General features: G+C 47.6%; 1 protein-coding gene across 1 annotated transcript in view; it reads left to right on the top strand.

Annotated features, from left to right (window-relative positions):
* The window catches only part of NME4 (NME/NM23 nucleoside diphosphate kinase 4), a 106,653-nt gene extending 93,425 nt beyond the window's left edge, over positions 1 to 13,228 (top strand). The window contains exons 4-5 of the mRNA XM_086941188.1: positions 9,604 to 9,716; positions 12,803 to 13,228. Coding sequence (XP_086797314.1) covers positions 9,604 to 9,716; positions 12,803 to 12,923 — 234 coding nt within the window. The 3' untranslated portion in view covers positions 12,924 to 13,228. The remainder of the gene's footprint in view (positions 1 to 9,603; positions 9,717 to 12,802) is intronic.
* Positions 13,229 to 15,171: the final 1,943 nt, after the last annotated feature.

The raw sequence follows: 15,171 nt of genomic DNA, 5'->3' as shown, positions 1-15,171 counted from the left end.
TAGGTCAACATATTTCCCATAAAATTCTATGGGTAGCCCATCTAGTCCCGGGGTTTTGTTGCGGGCCATACGTTTATGGCACCTCGAATTTCTCCTATCTATCTTTACCCTCATCTTTCGCCTGCTTTTGGTCTAGTCCTGGTAAATGCAGTTCTTCCAGGAAGATATCGATGGCAGGGTCCCCGGCCATTAGCTTGCTTTTATAAAGTGCCTCATTGTAGCGCGTGAAACACTGCAGAATTTCATTTTGGGTATGAGCCACTTCTTCTCCCTCTGTTTCTAAAGCTATTATTATTATTATTATTATTATTATTATTATTATTATTATTATGTTTCTTATATAGTGCCTGAATCGACCCCCGAAGGGGTATCTCCGCGCTTGCCTTGGGGACCCGTCCTGGCTTTTCCCTGTGAGATAGCCCCTACAGGGCATCCCCAAGGTGAAAGCCAGGCATCCCGCCGCGGGGGGGCCGTTGTGGAGATTAAGCAAGCTTAATGCCCAGAGTTGCAGAGTGTGAACCCATGATTATGTCAGGCACCGATGGGGGAACTTCGTTTTGTGGGGTTGGCCAACCAGGACAGCAGAGTCCCCGCCTTATCTCCCTCCGCATGGGCTCTCCTCGTGTAAGCCTTATGGTCAAAACTACGTAAACGCTCCACTTCTGCTGCCACCGCTTCCTTCGCTACACTAACCTCTTCCTGTAGTTCATGGTGGCCAGGCCTTAATAATTCTACCTCACGTTGCATATTTTCAGCTTTGTCCAGATCGCTTAAGAGTACTTTCCGTATTCCCGCATGTTTCCCTATTCAGAGCCCCCTGATAACCACCTTGAAGGCATCCCATTCTGTTGCCCTCGTCGCGGTCGTACCAGCATTTTCTACAAAATACGGAGTAATCCCCTCATCCAGCGCGGCATGGAAAAGCGGGTCATCCAACGTTTCGGGGCGCCATTTCCAAGTAGGGACGCACGAGATTCCAGCCATCCAGTTCATGGTGACTAACAAAGGGTTATGATCAGATATCGTTCTGGTTAGATATTCAGTCCACACAATAGCTGGCATTACTGCTGGGGAGCACAGCACCACGTCCAATCTTACGTGTAACTCATGCATGCCAGAAAAATAGGAGTAGCCTCGGTCCCTTGGGTGTTGCGCACACCAGGCGTCTACCAGCCCCCATCGTGGCTGCCAATCTAGCCTACCTTTGGTCAAGCGATGTATCGGGGAATCGGCCATGGGGGGATGCTATCTATCTAAAGAGATGTCCGTAATGGGAATTGAAGTCACCCCCCATTACCAGAGGACTCTCGAGATAATGCGCCAGAGCCCCAGATACGTTCGCCAGAAAGCTCAACTGATCAACATTAGGTGCATATACACTACAGAAGGCAATGTCCCTACCTCTTAGTTTCCCTTCAATGCCACAAACCTATCCTTGGGGTCAATCGTCTGCCTAGTCATCTGAAAAGGGACCCCGCTCTAATCCAGATCAGTGCTCCTCTAGCAAACGCAGAGAATGTGGTGTTGTACACTTGGCCCCTCCATCTACGCTGCAGCGCTACCCCTTCAGCCTTCGTTAAGTTTGTTTCCTGGAGTAGTGCAATTGTACTCCCCTGCGGACTAGAAAGGCGTGAATCTTATGTCGTCTTGTCATAGTATGAAGCCCCCCCTCACATTCCAGGTTATACACCTCAAATTAGCTGAATCACCCATTGTCCCATAGTTTCCTGTGCGATCGAAATTGTACCTCTATTTCTGGGTCGGTGATTATCCCTCCCCAACTCACCCCACAACCCCCCCCCCCCCCCCCCCCCAATGTCCCAACCCTCCCGCCCCCCCCCCCCCCCCCCCCCCCCCCCCAAACGTCCCAACAGCAGACACTGCGGGCATGCCTTAAGGTCAATGAGGGGGGACTGGAGACCAACTGGCAGCCGCCACCACTCCTCTAGATCGCACTGTCCAACTGAGCCCTCTATAAATGGGCCCCTCGGGTACCCCCCCCCCCCCCCTTCCCCTCAACAGCACAGAGCCAAGCCCTCCTGATAGGTCACGCCTGGGAGTCTATGTTGTTTCCAAGTCTGTAATCCGGCCATCTCTCCGGGTTCGTTTATCCCTTGTCCAGCATTCCCTCAGTTGCCTCCCGCTGACCCTCTCCCCCCCCACTCCCATTTCAAACCTGCGGCAATAAGTCTGGCAAGTCCAGTATGGCTCGCCATGATCAACCCCACAGCTGCCTTAACCTTCGTCCAACATCCCGTCAGCCGTTGCCGGCGTGACCTCCGGCAGGTGTGCACTGTCCGCTTCAGACTGTTCAGCATCTGACCCATCTTTGTCCTTGTCGGAGTCTGTTCGTTCTGGAGACTGTCGTTCCTGCGAGCTCGACAGCGCCATCACCGCATCTAGTCGCTCCGCCTCTGCTTCCCGCGACAGTGGTCTCTTTAAACTTCTTTGCCGGCGTTGGCGCCTCCTTGATCTCCTCTGATGTAGAAGGTCTGTGGGAACCCGTGTTCTTTGACCCATGCCATCCTTCCCTGCTCTGTATAGTTCCAACCATGCACAGGCCTCTTCCGGTGTGTCATAGAAGTTTGATGAGCCATCCACAATAACTCGCAGTCTGGCCGGAAACAGCAGTGAATACTGGAGTCCTTCCTCCCTCAGTTCTCTCTTGACAGCCAAAAAGGAGTACCGGCGCCGTTGGGTTTCATAGGTATAATCCGGGAATAGGTTTACCTTGCTGTTCCCCATTTGGTAGGGACCTTCCATTTAGTTATTTTATTTATTTATTTGAAAAGTTTTATATAGCGCGAACAAGATCTTTACAGATATCAGAGCGCTTTACAAGACAAGGGGGTGATAGAATAATAGTATGTAATAGTTGAGGTAGTTAGGTAAAGGTGCATAGTTACATAGGTATGTCACAATACAAGAGGTAGGTCAAAATAGAGGTAGTGTAGGTACAAGGTGCATAGTTAACAGGTGCGCCAATAATATAAAAATACAAAAAGGAGCATATACTTGTTTAAGCGTTCTCAAAATGCTTTTGGAAATAACATAAAGGTAGGAATAGTTGAGGTAGGTGAGTACAGGGTGCATAGTCATACAGGTGGATCAGTAATACAAGAGTAGGAATAGTTGAGGTGGTGTAGGAACAGTATGCAGAGTCAGACAGGTGCGTCAATTATATAGAGCAATACAAAGAAGGAACGTATACAATCAACTAAGTCGATAATACAAGTAATACACATAGTCCAAGGGGTCGGGCAGCTAGTAAGAGCGGATTTTTGTGCAATACTGAGTAGTAGATCATGTGTATTTAGCCATGAAAATCGCTTTTACTTCTTTCTTAAAAAGTTTGTTGGAGGAGATGAGCCTGGTTTCAGGAGAGAGTGAGTTCCACATCCTGGGCGCCATTCCTGAGAAGGAATGTTAATATGTTTTTTCCTTCCGAAATCTTCGAGGCTTCAACAGTAGATTGTTTGTGCTTCTAGTAGTTCTAGTGCCACCAGAGATTGTCAGCTTTCGAGTGAGGTAGGCGGGTGAGTCAAGTGTACAACCTTGTGCGTCATGCAGGCGATTTTCAGATGTATTCTGGCTTCAAAAGGTAGCCAGTTCAGGGATTTAAAGTCAGGGGAGATATGCGAGTGATTTTTTGAGCCAGTGATGAGTCTCGCTGCAGCGTTAAGGGACGCTCTTAGGGGCGCCGTTGTAGTTAGTGGAAGTCCGCAGAGGGCAGTGCTTCCGTATTCAATGTGTGGGATGACTATGGATTGTACCGCAGTTTGGAAGTCTTTGGCTGGAAGGAAGGGTTTAAGTTTTCTCAAGGTATTGATTTGGAAGTTCGCTCCTTTGGTTGCCTTGCTGATGTGCTGCTGCATGTTTAGATTGGCGTCAAGTGTTATGCCTAAAGAGTTTGCTGAGTCTACGATGTTAGGTTGTACATTTAGAGCAGTTAGGTGATTAAGCCAAGTTTGAGCGGTAGAGATTTTTGCGGGAGGTGCTTCAGCGCATTGAGTTTGAGGTGATTCTCAGCAAGCCATGATTGGGTGTTTCTGATCGTGGTGTTCAGAAGCATGATGTCCTTGGGAGATTATATTTTGAGATAAAGTTGGGTGTCATCGGCATACATGTGAAAGTGCACGTTGGATGCTTGTAACAAGGTAGTGAGAGGTTCCATAACTAGATTGAACAGTGTTGGGGAGAGGGAGGATCCTTGAGGGACGCCTAGCGAAACAGGTACCGGAGAGGACATCAGGTTGTTGCTTTTGAATCTCTGAGACCGGTTGTGTAGAAAGGAAGTGAACCACTTGAGAACAGTTCCAGAAATGCCCATTCTTGTGTTTAGTAGTTTGAGTAGGTTCTCATGTTTAACTGTGTTGAATGCTGAGGAGAGATCAAGAAGGATGAGGAGGCAGGTATCGTTTTGGTCTAGGATTTGGAGAGCGTCGTCAACTATGTGGGTCATAGCAGTTTCGGTACTGTGTCCTGCTCGGAAGCCTGATTGATGAGTGCTGAGGAGATCAAACTTATCTATGTGTTTAGTCAGTTGCAGCTGTACGCATTTTTCCAACAGTTTAGCGAGGGTGGGAATATTTGTAATAGGACGGTAGTGGTTTAGATCAGAGGGGTCTGCTGTTGTTTTTTTTAGTAGCGGTGTGACTTGACCGACTTTGAGGGCGTTAGGGATGGATCCTTGTTGAAGAGAGCTATTGATAATCTTAGTCCAGAGTGGGAGGAGCAAAGGGATAAAGTCTTTTACAGCGTTAGCAGGGAGGGGTCAGTGAGGTGATTGGATGGTTTCAGGGTGCTGAGCAATCTGCCGATTTCTTCGTCGGAGTAGGTACCAAAGGCTGACCAAGTAGCATTATTCTTTGGTTCAGACATTGCTGAGTGTTGAGGGTTGGAGTGAAGGATTGCGTCATTGAGGAGATCGCTTCTTATGCGGTCTGTTTTTTGGTTAAAGAAGGCCGAGAAGTCTTCACAGGAAGGTGTAACGCCCATGGTACTGAGTGTCTGGGGTTGTTCTTTGGATTGTGTTCTGATTAGCACAAACAGTTTTCTTGGGCGGTTTTTCGCTTGGGCGAGCTGGAGGCTGAAGAACTCTCTTTTTGAGCGTTTTATTTTCCTGAAGTAGGCGTTTCTCTGTTTCTTCAGGCTTTTTAGGTGCAGTGCAAAGGGGGCTGATCTCCAGGTGCGCTCTGCCATTCGCATGACCCTTCTATCTTCATTGAGGCTTCCGTCATACCATGGGTTGGAGATCTTGGACGAAACTCTTTTCAGTTGCATGGGTGCGGCCTCATCGATTATTGTGGTCCTAGCATTGAGGTAGTGGTCAGTCAGGAGTTGAACGTCCGTAGCACCGGAAGGGGGAAGTAGGAGATTGCAGCTGTTAGGCGGTAAGGAGTTTGGGTTGAGTTTCTTCATGTCTCTTTTCCAAACTTTGGGCTTAGAGGGTTGAACTTGGTTAAATTTAACCTTTTCATTGATAAGGAAGGAGACAATATGATGATCTGACCAGTCACACGGTTGGATTGACTCAAGTTGAATAGCGTCCTCTTTGGAGATGATGAGGTCGAGGATAGAGCCCTTCTCATGGGTCGGGCTATTGCATATTTGGGTGAGATCAAGGGCGATGAAGTTTTTGAGGCTCTTTACCACTGTGTCGCTGCTGTCATTCCAATGGAGATTGTAGTCGCCAAGGAAAATTTGGGTGTTTTGCCGTCCTGAGTTGGTTGAGATTGTGTCCATGAGTTGTTGGGAGAAGGAGAGCTTGTCCCCAGGTGGGTGGTATATAATGTGTAGTGAGCATACCGGTTTGCTTTCGCTGATGACATCCAGACAGAGGTATTCACAGGAAGTGAGGGAGGGGGCGGACGCTCTAGTAACTGAGAGGTTGCTTCTGTAAATACAGGCAATTCCACCGCCTGTCTTTTTGGACCTGTCAAGTCTAATGATACAGTAGTTGGGGGGGACTAGGATATCCATGATAGGTGTAGAAGAATCAGACAGCCATGTTTCAGTCAGAATGGCTAGGTCCGGTTCTAGAGAAATGATGAGATCGGCGACTTCCGCAGAATGTCTTTGGGCCTAGGGGTGTAGAGGGTGGTGGAAGGTTCTATAGTGAGGAGTACATTTGTGAGGTTGTTGGGGATGGAGCCTCTGTTATGCGTGTGGTGCCTGAGGGGGTTGGGGATAATCGTTGGGATGGACAGATGGTTGGTGGCCAGGCGATTTTGGGGAGCCGGGACGTACGAGTGGAGAAGGGTGTGAATGTCATGATCTGAGACCGTGTTGGTGGTGCGTCTGGGGCGATTGGTGGTATTGCGAGAGGGGATAGAGGTCCAGCGTGGGGGGTGTTGTGTGATGAGGCGAGTAGGAGGTAAGGAGGAAGTGTTGTTAGGTGTATAGGTGGTATTTTGATTGGTGGTATCGCGATTGCGATTGGTATTACGATTGGAGCAGGAGGTCTCTGGTGCGATAGTGTAAAAGCCTCACTACCACCGGTCATGGGGGTCGCCCTTGTTGAGGCGGTCTGGCAGGCACCCTGTGAGCTCTCTTTCTATAGAAGGTCGATAGGCCCTCGGGAGCTACCACCGTCTTGAGCCAGTCCTCCAGGTACTTCACCATATCACCCCCCTCTGTTTTTTCTGGTAACCCCACTATGCGGACATTGTTCTGGCGATTGCGCCCTTCCGCCTCCTCCGCCCTTTTCTCCAGTGCTCCAACTCGATCCAGAACATCAGACATAGTGGCCTTGAGGGCGTTTTGCATCGGTCCTATGGTCTGAAGTGTACCCTTCACCGCTGCAACTCTGTCCACAAGTTTACCATGGTCCGCTCGCAAGAGACCCAGGCCCGTGGCTACCTGCGCTATATCCTGCTGTAGCGCTGCCTTGGAGTCCTCTATCGCCGCCAAGATTTTGTCCAGTTGCAGCTGTAGATGCGGGTCGCGTGGTTGTTCCTGCTCCTCCTGCTTGCAGTGTCCCGGTAGTTCAGTGTCCGACTGCTGTTGAGCCCCTTCTTTCTTGCCTTTAGGTTTCCCCATGGTGGGTTGTCGCGGGGGTAAAAACCCCCTCGCACGTCCAACCCAAAGGGCTTCTAGGGTTCCAAACCGATAGGGGCGCGCCCAATCTCCCTTCAATATCCAGGCCGGTGTTCAGCTCACTCCCTAGCAGATCATAATCAAGTGCAGTTCAAGCGGGTTTTCCGTACCCTCCAGTCGTTGCCTTAGCGCCAGTTCCGGCAGACTCCCCCAGCCTTCTCCCGGTGCCTACTGTGTTTAGTCCTCCGTGTACTACCAGACGGATTCACTGGTGGCGCCTCCACTGCCTCCAATCGCCAGGGCAGCAAGTAATTAGGCTGAGATGTGTGGGGCGCCACCAAGCTCAGCGGTCAAACACCTAAGGGGGGGATCTGCCAGCTCCTGTATGCCACCCCGTCACGCCACTCAATCAAGGGAAAGAGCAATGTCCGGCAGCCAGCCCTTAGCTATGCAGTACTGCCCAGTGGGGTCGGAGCTCATTGTTATCACCACCAGCCGGCATTTAAATCCTGGCCCGCAGTCTCCAGGCAGCGGCCGTCAACCCTCCGGTGCATCCGGGACTCTCGGGGTCTACCTTCCGGCACTGCGATCCACCCCTTTTCACCTCAGAGGCGGCAATGTTCCCCGGCCCCCAATTGGGCCCTCTGCTTACCGCTCCAGCCCTTCCTCACAATCCGCTCCTGTGCAGGACTCAGGAGCGCCGCCAGCAGTCACCGCAGGGGAGGTTCCGTAGGGGCTCCGTCTCAGCGTTCCACTGCTTCCCGCAGTTCTACCGCTGTCTGCTCATGGCAGCCTCGAGGTCTCCTCTGTCCGGGGCAGGGGGGTCCGCTCTATACTCCCCCCTCTCTGGCAGCAACACGCCTGTGCCGCGGCACCCACTGCCTCCCAGTCCGCCGCCCGCTAACTGCTCCAGCAGGGCGTCGGTGTTCGATCGCTCAGAGTGTCCTTGGGTTTCGTTTTCCCCGTCAGGCTGCCATTTTGGGCTGCTCGTCTCTGTCTCCACCGGCCAAGCTCCCAGTCGCCAGATCTCGGGATATCGGCCAGACTCATGCCCCAGTCCGGCGCCGAGTAGGCTCAACCCCTTTGTCCACCACCTCAGTGGATAAGGGGGCCCGTAGAGTCGTTGTTCCAGGATAAATGCGGGCTCAGTTACGACGCTCGCGAATTAGGCGGCTTCCATCCGCAGCTCCAAGCCATGCCCCCCTTCACATGCTTGGTTCATGGCATGTCCGGAAGATACAATTGCTAATGCAAGCATTGGCAAAGTCAATAGTTCAGGCTCGCCTTCTGAAGACTAGCCTTTGCCAATGCTTGCTCAATCATAGTTTCAATCTACTACTGTCCTACGTATTTCAGGATGAAACCCGTGAAGAGCAGTCTTCCCACAGTATAGTGGGCCGCCTGTGATCAACTCTTTGGCAGGGCTCTGTGATCATTCCCCCACCACCAGACAAGCCTCATTCTCCCCAAAAGCCTTCTCACCAGCTATGGTGCCTATAATACCTAAGAGTTTGTATTACTACAGGACCTAACCAATGGAAGTGGTTCAAGGAGAACATGTCTACTCCACCTGTTGTAGCAGCAGCGCCCATCCAAGCAGGCGCTCAATAACACAAACGGGCACAGTGTCTGGTTTGTGCTGCTCAACCTCTAAGAAATTAATCCAACACATTCATATGTTCACATAAACCACTGTCTTTTCATTCTTTTCTACTTGTGTGTTGCAACTGATTAACATCGAAGTTCAGTTTGTATGTTATACTGCATAATTTCCCTCACACTTTTACTCTCCTGTCCCCCACATGCTCTTCCTTCATCCCTCTCCCAGCGCTTGTCCCAATCTCTTGACATATGGATAACTTGGTGCTACGCAGACACCAAAATAATGGACATAGTCCGTTTTACCACGGTGATCCTTGTTCTTAATCAGTCTCTGAGATCCTCCTTCCTTACTCCGTGACCTACTTGGATTTGTTTACATCCGACCTGGCGCGCGCACGCTCTCGCTCTGTCTCACTCTCTCTGTCTCACTCTCTCTGCCTCTCTCGCTCTGCCCCTCTCGCTCACTCTCCCCTCTTTGCTTCTCTCTCTACCCCTCCCCCTCTCTTCTTCTCTGCCTCGCTCTCCCCTTGTCTCTGCCTCGCTCTCCCCTTGTCTCTGCCTCGCTCTCCCCTTGTCTCTGCCTCTCTCTCTCCCCTTCTCTCTGCCTCTCTCTCTCCCCTTCTCTCTGCCTCTCTCCCCCTCTCTCTTCCCTCTTTCTCCCCTCTTTTCGTCTCCCAACCCCTCCCCCTCTCTCTCTCTCTCTTCTATCCTCTCTCTCTCTCTTCTATCCTCTCTCTCTTCTATCCTCTCTCTCTCTTTCTCTTTCTCTCTCTCTCTTTCTCTCTCTTTCTTTCTTTCTCTCTCTCTCTTTCTCTCTCTCTCTTTCTCTCTCTCTTTCTCTCTCTCTTTCTCTCTCTCTTTCTCTCTCTCTTTCTCTCTCTCTTTCTCTCTCTCTTCTCTTCTCTTCGCTCTCTTCTCTCCACCTCCCCAGCAGTGCCGATTCATGTTGTCATTTCTTCGCAGGTGTGGGAAGGCTACAACGTAGTGAGGTCTTCCAGGTGTATGGTGGGTGAGACTAACTCTGCTGAGGCAAAGCCAGGCACGATCCGCGGGGACTACAGTGTCCACATCAGCAGGTAGGTGACTTAACATGGCTGCTGTCAGCTTTGATACCGCACTGCATTTTGTAGCAGGTGAAAGGTTGGGCAAGGTGCATTGGGAAAAGGTAACAGCATGCCGACCAGCAACCATGTCACCTGCAGCACCTGAGCTGTACAGGGCAGCTATTCGGCGGTGTGTAGTTCGACTGATGGAACTTACCCTGCAAACAAAAACATCTTCTAATACTCTGAACCGAACACTTGAAAGCAGAAGAGCAAAGATCATGCGGATCTACAACATTACGAACGCAAACTGAGGGTTTATATATTGTGTAAAGCACCTCCTGCTGTTCATCATAAGGATATTGCAAGTCACCGAGGAGCAGGGCTCGACTCTGGGTACCACGCGGGTGGGCGGCGTCCCCCACTTATTTTACCAGGAGCTCGATAACTATAAACTGCAACAGAGTGCAAGCCACCTTTCGTGAGGTCACTTCCTTTTGTGAAGTCAGCGACCCCCACTTCTTTTTTTAGGACTTGTGCCCTGCCGAGGAGTCTGACCATACAGAGGAACGAGGCCAAAAGCAGCGTTCCTGTTATAAGGTTATGGAACTCTGGTAGCCATGCGCTCTACAAATGTCAATTCATTCATTCATTCATTCAGGAGGCTTGCAAAATCGTTATGCGCGGCAGGGGGTTCTTTTTTTTCCTTCTAATACATGGTCACACTTCACCTTTTCCTCACACCACTTACATTTTTGGTGCATAGGTCTTTCATTTGAAAAAAGAGCATGTTTGCAAACCTAATGGAAAAAACTGAATCTCAAGTGCAAAAGTAAATGCTTGAAAAAAGCTGTTACATATTTGTTGCAAAAAGAGATTGGAATCAATTGAACACAAGCGAGTATTTTTCAAATAGGTAGAGTAACTCAAAATGTGTAGAAGCATGCAGAAAGATTCCAGCGTTCCTACAATTACCTAAGAATTGCATTAAATAAACATGTCAAAAATACTGGTTTAATTCTGCTCGGTGAAATTACCTCATTCCCCTCAGCTGCTGGCTTTAGCAGCAGGCATTGTGACTTCAGAACTCAACTGTAATAAGTTATTTCAGCTCAGCAACTACGCCAATTCTTTTTAATGGGTGACTAGGTGCATCACAAGTCGCCTATTCTAAAGAATTTCGAGATTTTTTTTATTTTGTTTTACAGGGATTGTAGAATCCCGTTAATTATAAGTGATAAACGTTTCCTTGATCTGAGAGGAAAACAGACTAGCATCAGTGATCGAAATTACAGTTAAATTATATCTTCTCCATTAACAGTGAGGGGAGTAGTACACCAGTCATGCAACAATTTTTCGATATTAAAGATAGAAAAAAATGCTGCATGAAGTGACCAGACCACGCGTCAGGACCTCCGCATCACCCCCAAGTCTTCTGACATTAAATATTCTAACACCATGACCATCTTCAACCAAAACTACATCAAGGATTAGGTGGTTTCATGGGACAACCTCCCAGTAGCAGGCTCCCAGCATACTGACTTTAAAGTATTTCAGTGTTGTGGTGGATTCTAGAATTTTCATTGCTTTAAATCATATACCTTTCACACAGGGTCACACATTTGTAGTGCTTAGATGGGTTTTGTTTCAAGTATTATAGATATTCAGTCCAACGGTGTTGTGTTTTAAAAAAAAAACTAGCATGAAAAGTATATGGTTTCTTCTTGCAACGTGACAAACCCACTGGAATCCATGCACAAATATACATTGTTCAAAGATTGTGGAAAATCTAAAGGAACATTATTTTTTCATGGAATAAAAAGTAATTGTGGATAAATACTGATAAAAGAATAAATTGAAGATGAATAATGAAGGTGGGAATGCTTTTTAACAAATCCCCAAATCTGAAGCCTTTTTTAAACTCACACTAATTGTGCTGGAAAGGAATCCATCTGCATAGGCTGGGGACAAGGGAATGCGGTCTGCTTTTGAGCAGATATCTATGGGGGCTTGAGCACAGGATGAACACTGTCGCCATGAGACTTGTAAAGTGTAGTCTGCAGAATCTAGGGGGGAGAATGACCTTGCAGTAGAAGAGGAAGAAAATTGTTAATAGAGGAAGCAAGATGAGTGCTCTTCGCTGAGAGCGGAGGCGTAGCATGGGTGGTCCACAGGGGCGGTTCCGCTCGGCACAAAAATCCTAGGGGGTGGAAAATTTTAAAAGTAGTTATTGCGCCCCTAACTCGTGGACTGTTAACACTTCTTGAGCCAACGGTCCATGGGTTAGGAGGTGCAGTACTTGCTTAAAAATCTTGCCCCGAGTGCCGGCAACCTACTCTACGCCGCTGGCTGGGTAAAGTAGAGTTTAATGGTAACATCCTGTGCGCAGCGGTTGTGAGCAGACCTTGGGGTGGAGCTCTTCTGGTACAGGTAGGCAGAGTACAGAACAGAGGAGGCACTGTTGGTTGAAGGAGGTCGTTTTTGTGCCTGGGAAAGGTCGGGGTGCTGTTTGCATAGGAATGATTGGCAACCTACTCTCGCAGTGGCAGGGTGGCACACTGTTTACCAAGGGTGGCGTGTGGGGCAAAGGAACCTGTTGCTGTTCTCTGTGCATTACTGAGAAGAGCTACTTGCACAATAACTGGGAGATGTGAAATACTATTTTAGTGGTTACGGGAGGAACATAGTGGAGGATCGCAGGGGTGGAAGAGTGAACTCTGTGAAGAGGAAACACTTGTAATCGGCAGGGGTATTTAAAGAGAATTGGTAAATGTTAATTGTTTAATACAGTATGGTTGTCTAGAGTATTTTTTGTTGGGTAGGGAGTTGCTGTACTCTAATTACATTTCTGATGGAGCCATTTTTGTGTGGTGCTTAGTAGGGATTGCACTGTTGCAGTGTGAAGTGTTCTGTAGATTCAAATGCTGTGTTAATTCCACCATCTAGTGTTTGGACCCAGAAGTGTGGTAGTGTAAAAAAAATGTTTTATGTTTGCTGGGTGTCAACATTGGTGGAATCTAGGTATGATGTCAGCCGGAAGCCCACAATACTCTAGAACATGAGCACCATTTTGGATTCTTATTTTCTGAAAAAATGTCTTCGCTTGTAACCTCTTACAGGAATGTGATTCACGCCAGCGACTCAGTGGAGGTGGCCCAGAAGGAGATCAGCCTGTGGTTCCACAGTGATGAGCTGGTGGACTGGGAGCTCTGTGACTATGGCAACCTATACCAGGAATGAACACCCCTTGGCTGGGTAGGGTCACCCCATGCCCTCTGTTTGGCACATACTGTGGGATCTGAACTACCTCTTTACTACCTTTGACAGCACAGCTACCTCCTGCCAGTGAGCTCCAGGCAGTAAAAGAGGTTTGCACCCTGCCTGGGGTCTGTCTCTATGCACAGATGGACAAATAGTGCATAGTCCCTCGCTGGCCCCTCTCCACAGAGCTGCGAATCCTATGCCAGCCGATCTTCACTATGACCTACAAGAAGGAAGGAAGTTGCATTGCTTCAAGGATTTCTAATAAATACAGTTTTGTTACAAACATGTCTGCACTTTCCTGTTTATTCTAGTCTGCCCTGTTTAGTCTTCTCTTTGAAGAATATTGGGAAGGGTTGAGTTGCAAAAACACTGGTTCATATATCTTTATTTAAACTGTGCAAGAGGAAGTGGCTTCTTTAGGGCTTTTAGGATTTGGTAAACAGCGGTTAGGTTGGATGGAGGATTTGTCACATTTGTGCAACTGATAAACTACTTTTTGAACTAATCTGCTCTCTTTACCTAACTTGCCTTTATCAATGTTTACTCTTTTTTTGCTAAATACAAAATAATGGAGATCGTGTTTTTCCAGTGCTTATAAAAAAAATTGCATTTACCTTCCGTCTTAATTCATATTGTCAATTAGTCTTCCCTTCTTTCTTGCTTTCAATTTCCTACTTTGCATCCTTTTCTTTCAGGTCACTTTTCATTATTTCACCTCACTGCCTATCCGATTTCTCAGCACTCAAACCCCTCTTTTCGGCAGTGCTGTCTCATCCCACATTAAGCGTTTTAATGAATGAAGATATGTTTGTACCTCATTAAGATTTGATTGGTCATTGGAATGCATTGAACACACTTTGCTGCTGCTCTGTTTTTAGACCAATGACAAAGATTGATTGATTGAATGAAGATGTTCTGCTTGAGACATGGGCTCTATATTGTGGGATGTTTGGTACTGTTATTACGAAACTGTATCATACTGTCCTGTTCTTTGCCTTGAGATAACAAAAAAGAACTAGGCTAATACATGTATTAATATTTTCTTACCTGGGCCTGTTTTTAATCGCTCTGACCATAAGAGAGAAGCCTGCTAAGGGATTAAGACCCATTTTGTCAGCTAAAGGGACTTGGTTTACTACCTCCGCTGCTTCTTTATAGAGAAGCACAGTTTGTGGTCACCAAACTTTATCTATCAACCGGTTTGTGCTGAAACTGTGATGTCTATAACAAATACTAGGAACATAGAGTAGTGATGGCCCTTTATGTTTGTCTACAGCTCATATCACTTTATGCACTAAAAACAGAATAGTTACAGCCACCAAAACCTCTTCTGGGCCTCAGCATGGGCTCCTGTATGAGTAGATGTGGCTGATACAGGCCTACTTTACAGACCATCACGAATTAAACCTAGGAAAAAGGACTGTTGTATGTAGTGTTAATGGGAGGACATTAATTCTGATGGCACCCATATGCACTGTGGACTTTGTTACTACAATCCAGATATCAGAGCTTTGAGGAAGCAATACTTGCATAACACGGTCCGTGAAGAAGAATGACCTCAGAAGGTGCTGCATATTATGGACTCTCACATGCTCAGAGTTCAGTTGCAAACCTGCCGGTGGCTAGTGGCTACACAGATGTACAGTGAACAGCAAGCTGAAGACATATGAGGATAGGCAGTATCCTATAAAATGAGTGGAATGAAGTAGGTCTGGGGTTCTGGGCCCTTTTTGATGGCCACAATAGCATTTTAAGTAGTTTACAATGACTAGAGTGAGTCGAAGCGGGAGCATCCTTCACAGAAAAGAGCTTAGAAGTAGACTGCACTTGAGACCGTTTGACACAGAGGGCAATAAAAGTTAATCAACATCTGGTGTCTTCTGGTTTCTAATAAAAACAAAATGTTCTTTTCTGTGGTGTTGTATCTTTGTAATCTGATTTACCTGAAAACTTGAATCCCTACCCACGCATTAGGCTAATCTCACATTCAGTTTAATTCTTTTCATTGTAGGATCTATTTTTTATCTAGTCTCTTATCTTCCTCTCTGCTGCTTACCACTGGCTATGGTGCAATATTTGTTTTTAATTTTCTTCGACTTATTACACCCGCATGTTTGGACCAATTACCTCCAATGTTTTCTGCCACACTCATTCACCCTCAGTACAGCCCCAAATTATTGATATTCTTACTTCTTTCAAATTGAATTTAATAACTAAGATTGTA

This window comes from Lissotriton vulgaris, chromosome 10 (genome assembly GCF_964263255.1).
Source record: "Lissotriton vulgaris chromosome 10, aLisVul1.2, whole genome shotgun sequence".
NCBI classification, from domain to species: domain Eukaryota; kingdom Metazoa; phylum Chordata; class Amphibia; order Caudata; family Salamandridae; genus Lissotriton; species Lissotriton vulgaris.
The sequence above is the reverse complement of the archived record's forward strand: the minus strand, read 5'-3'. Positions and strand labels throughout refer to the sequence as shown.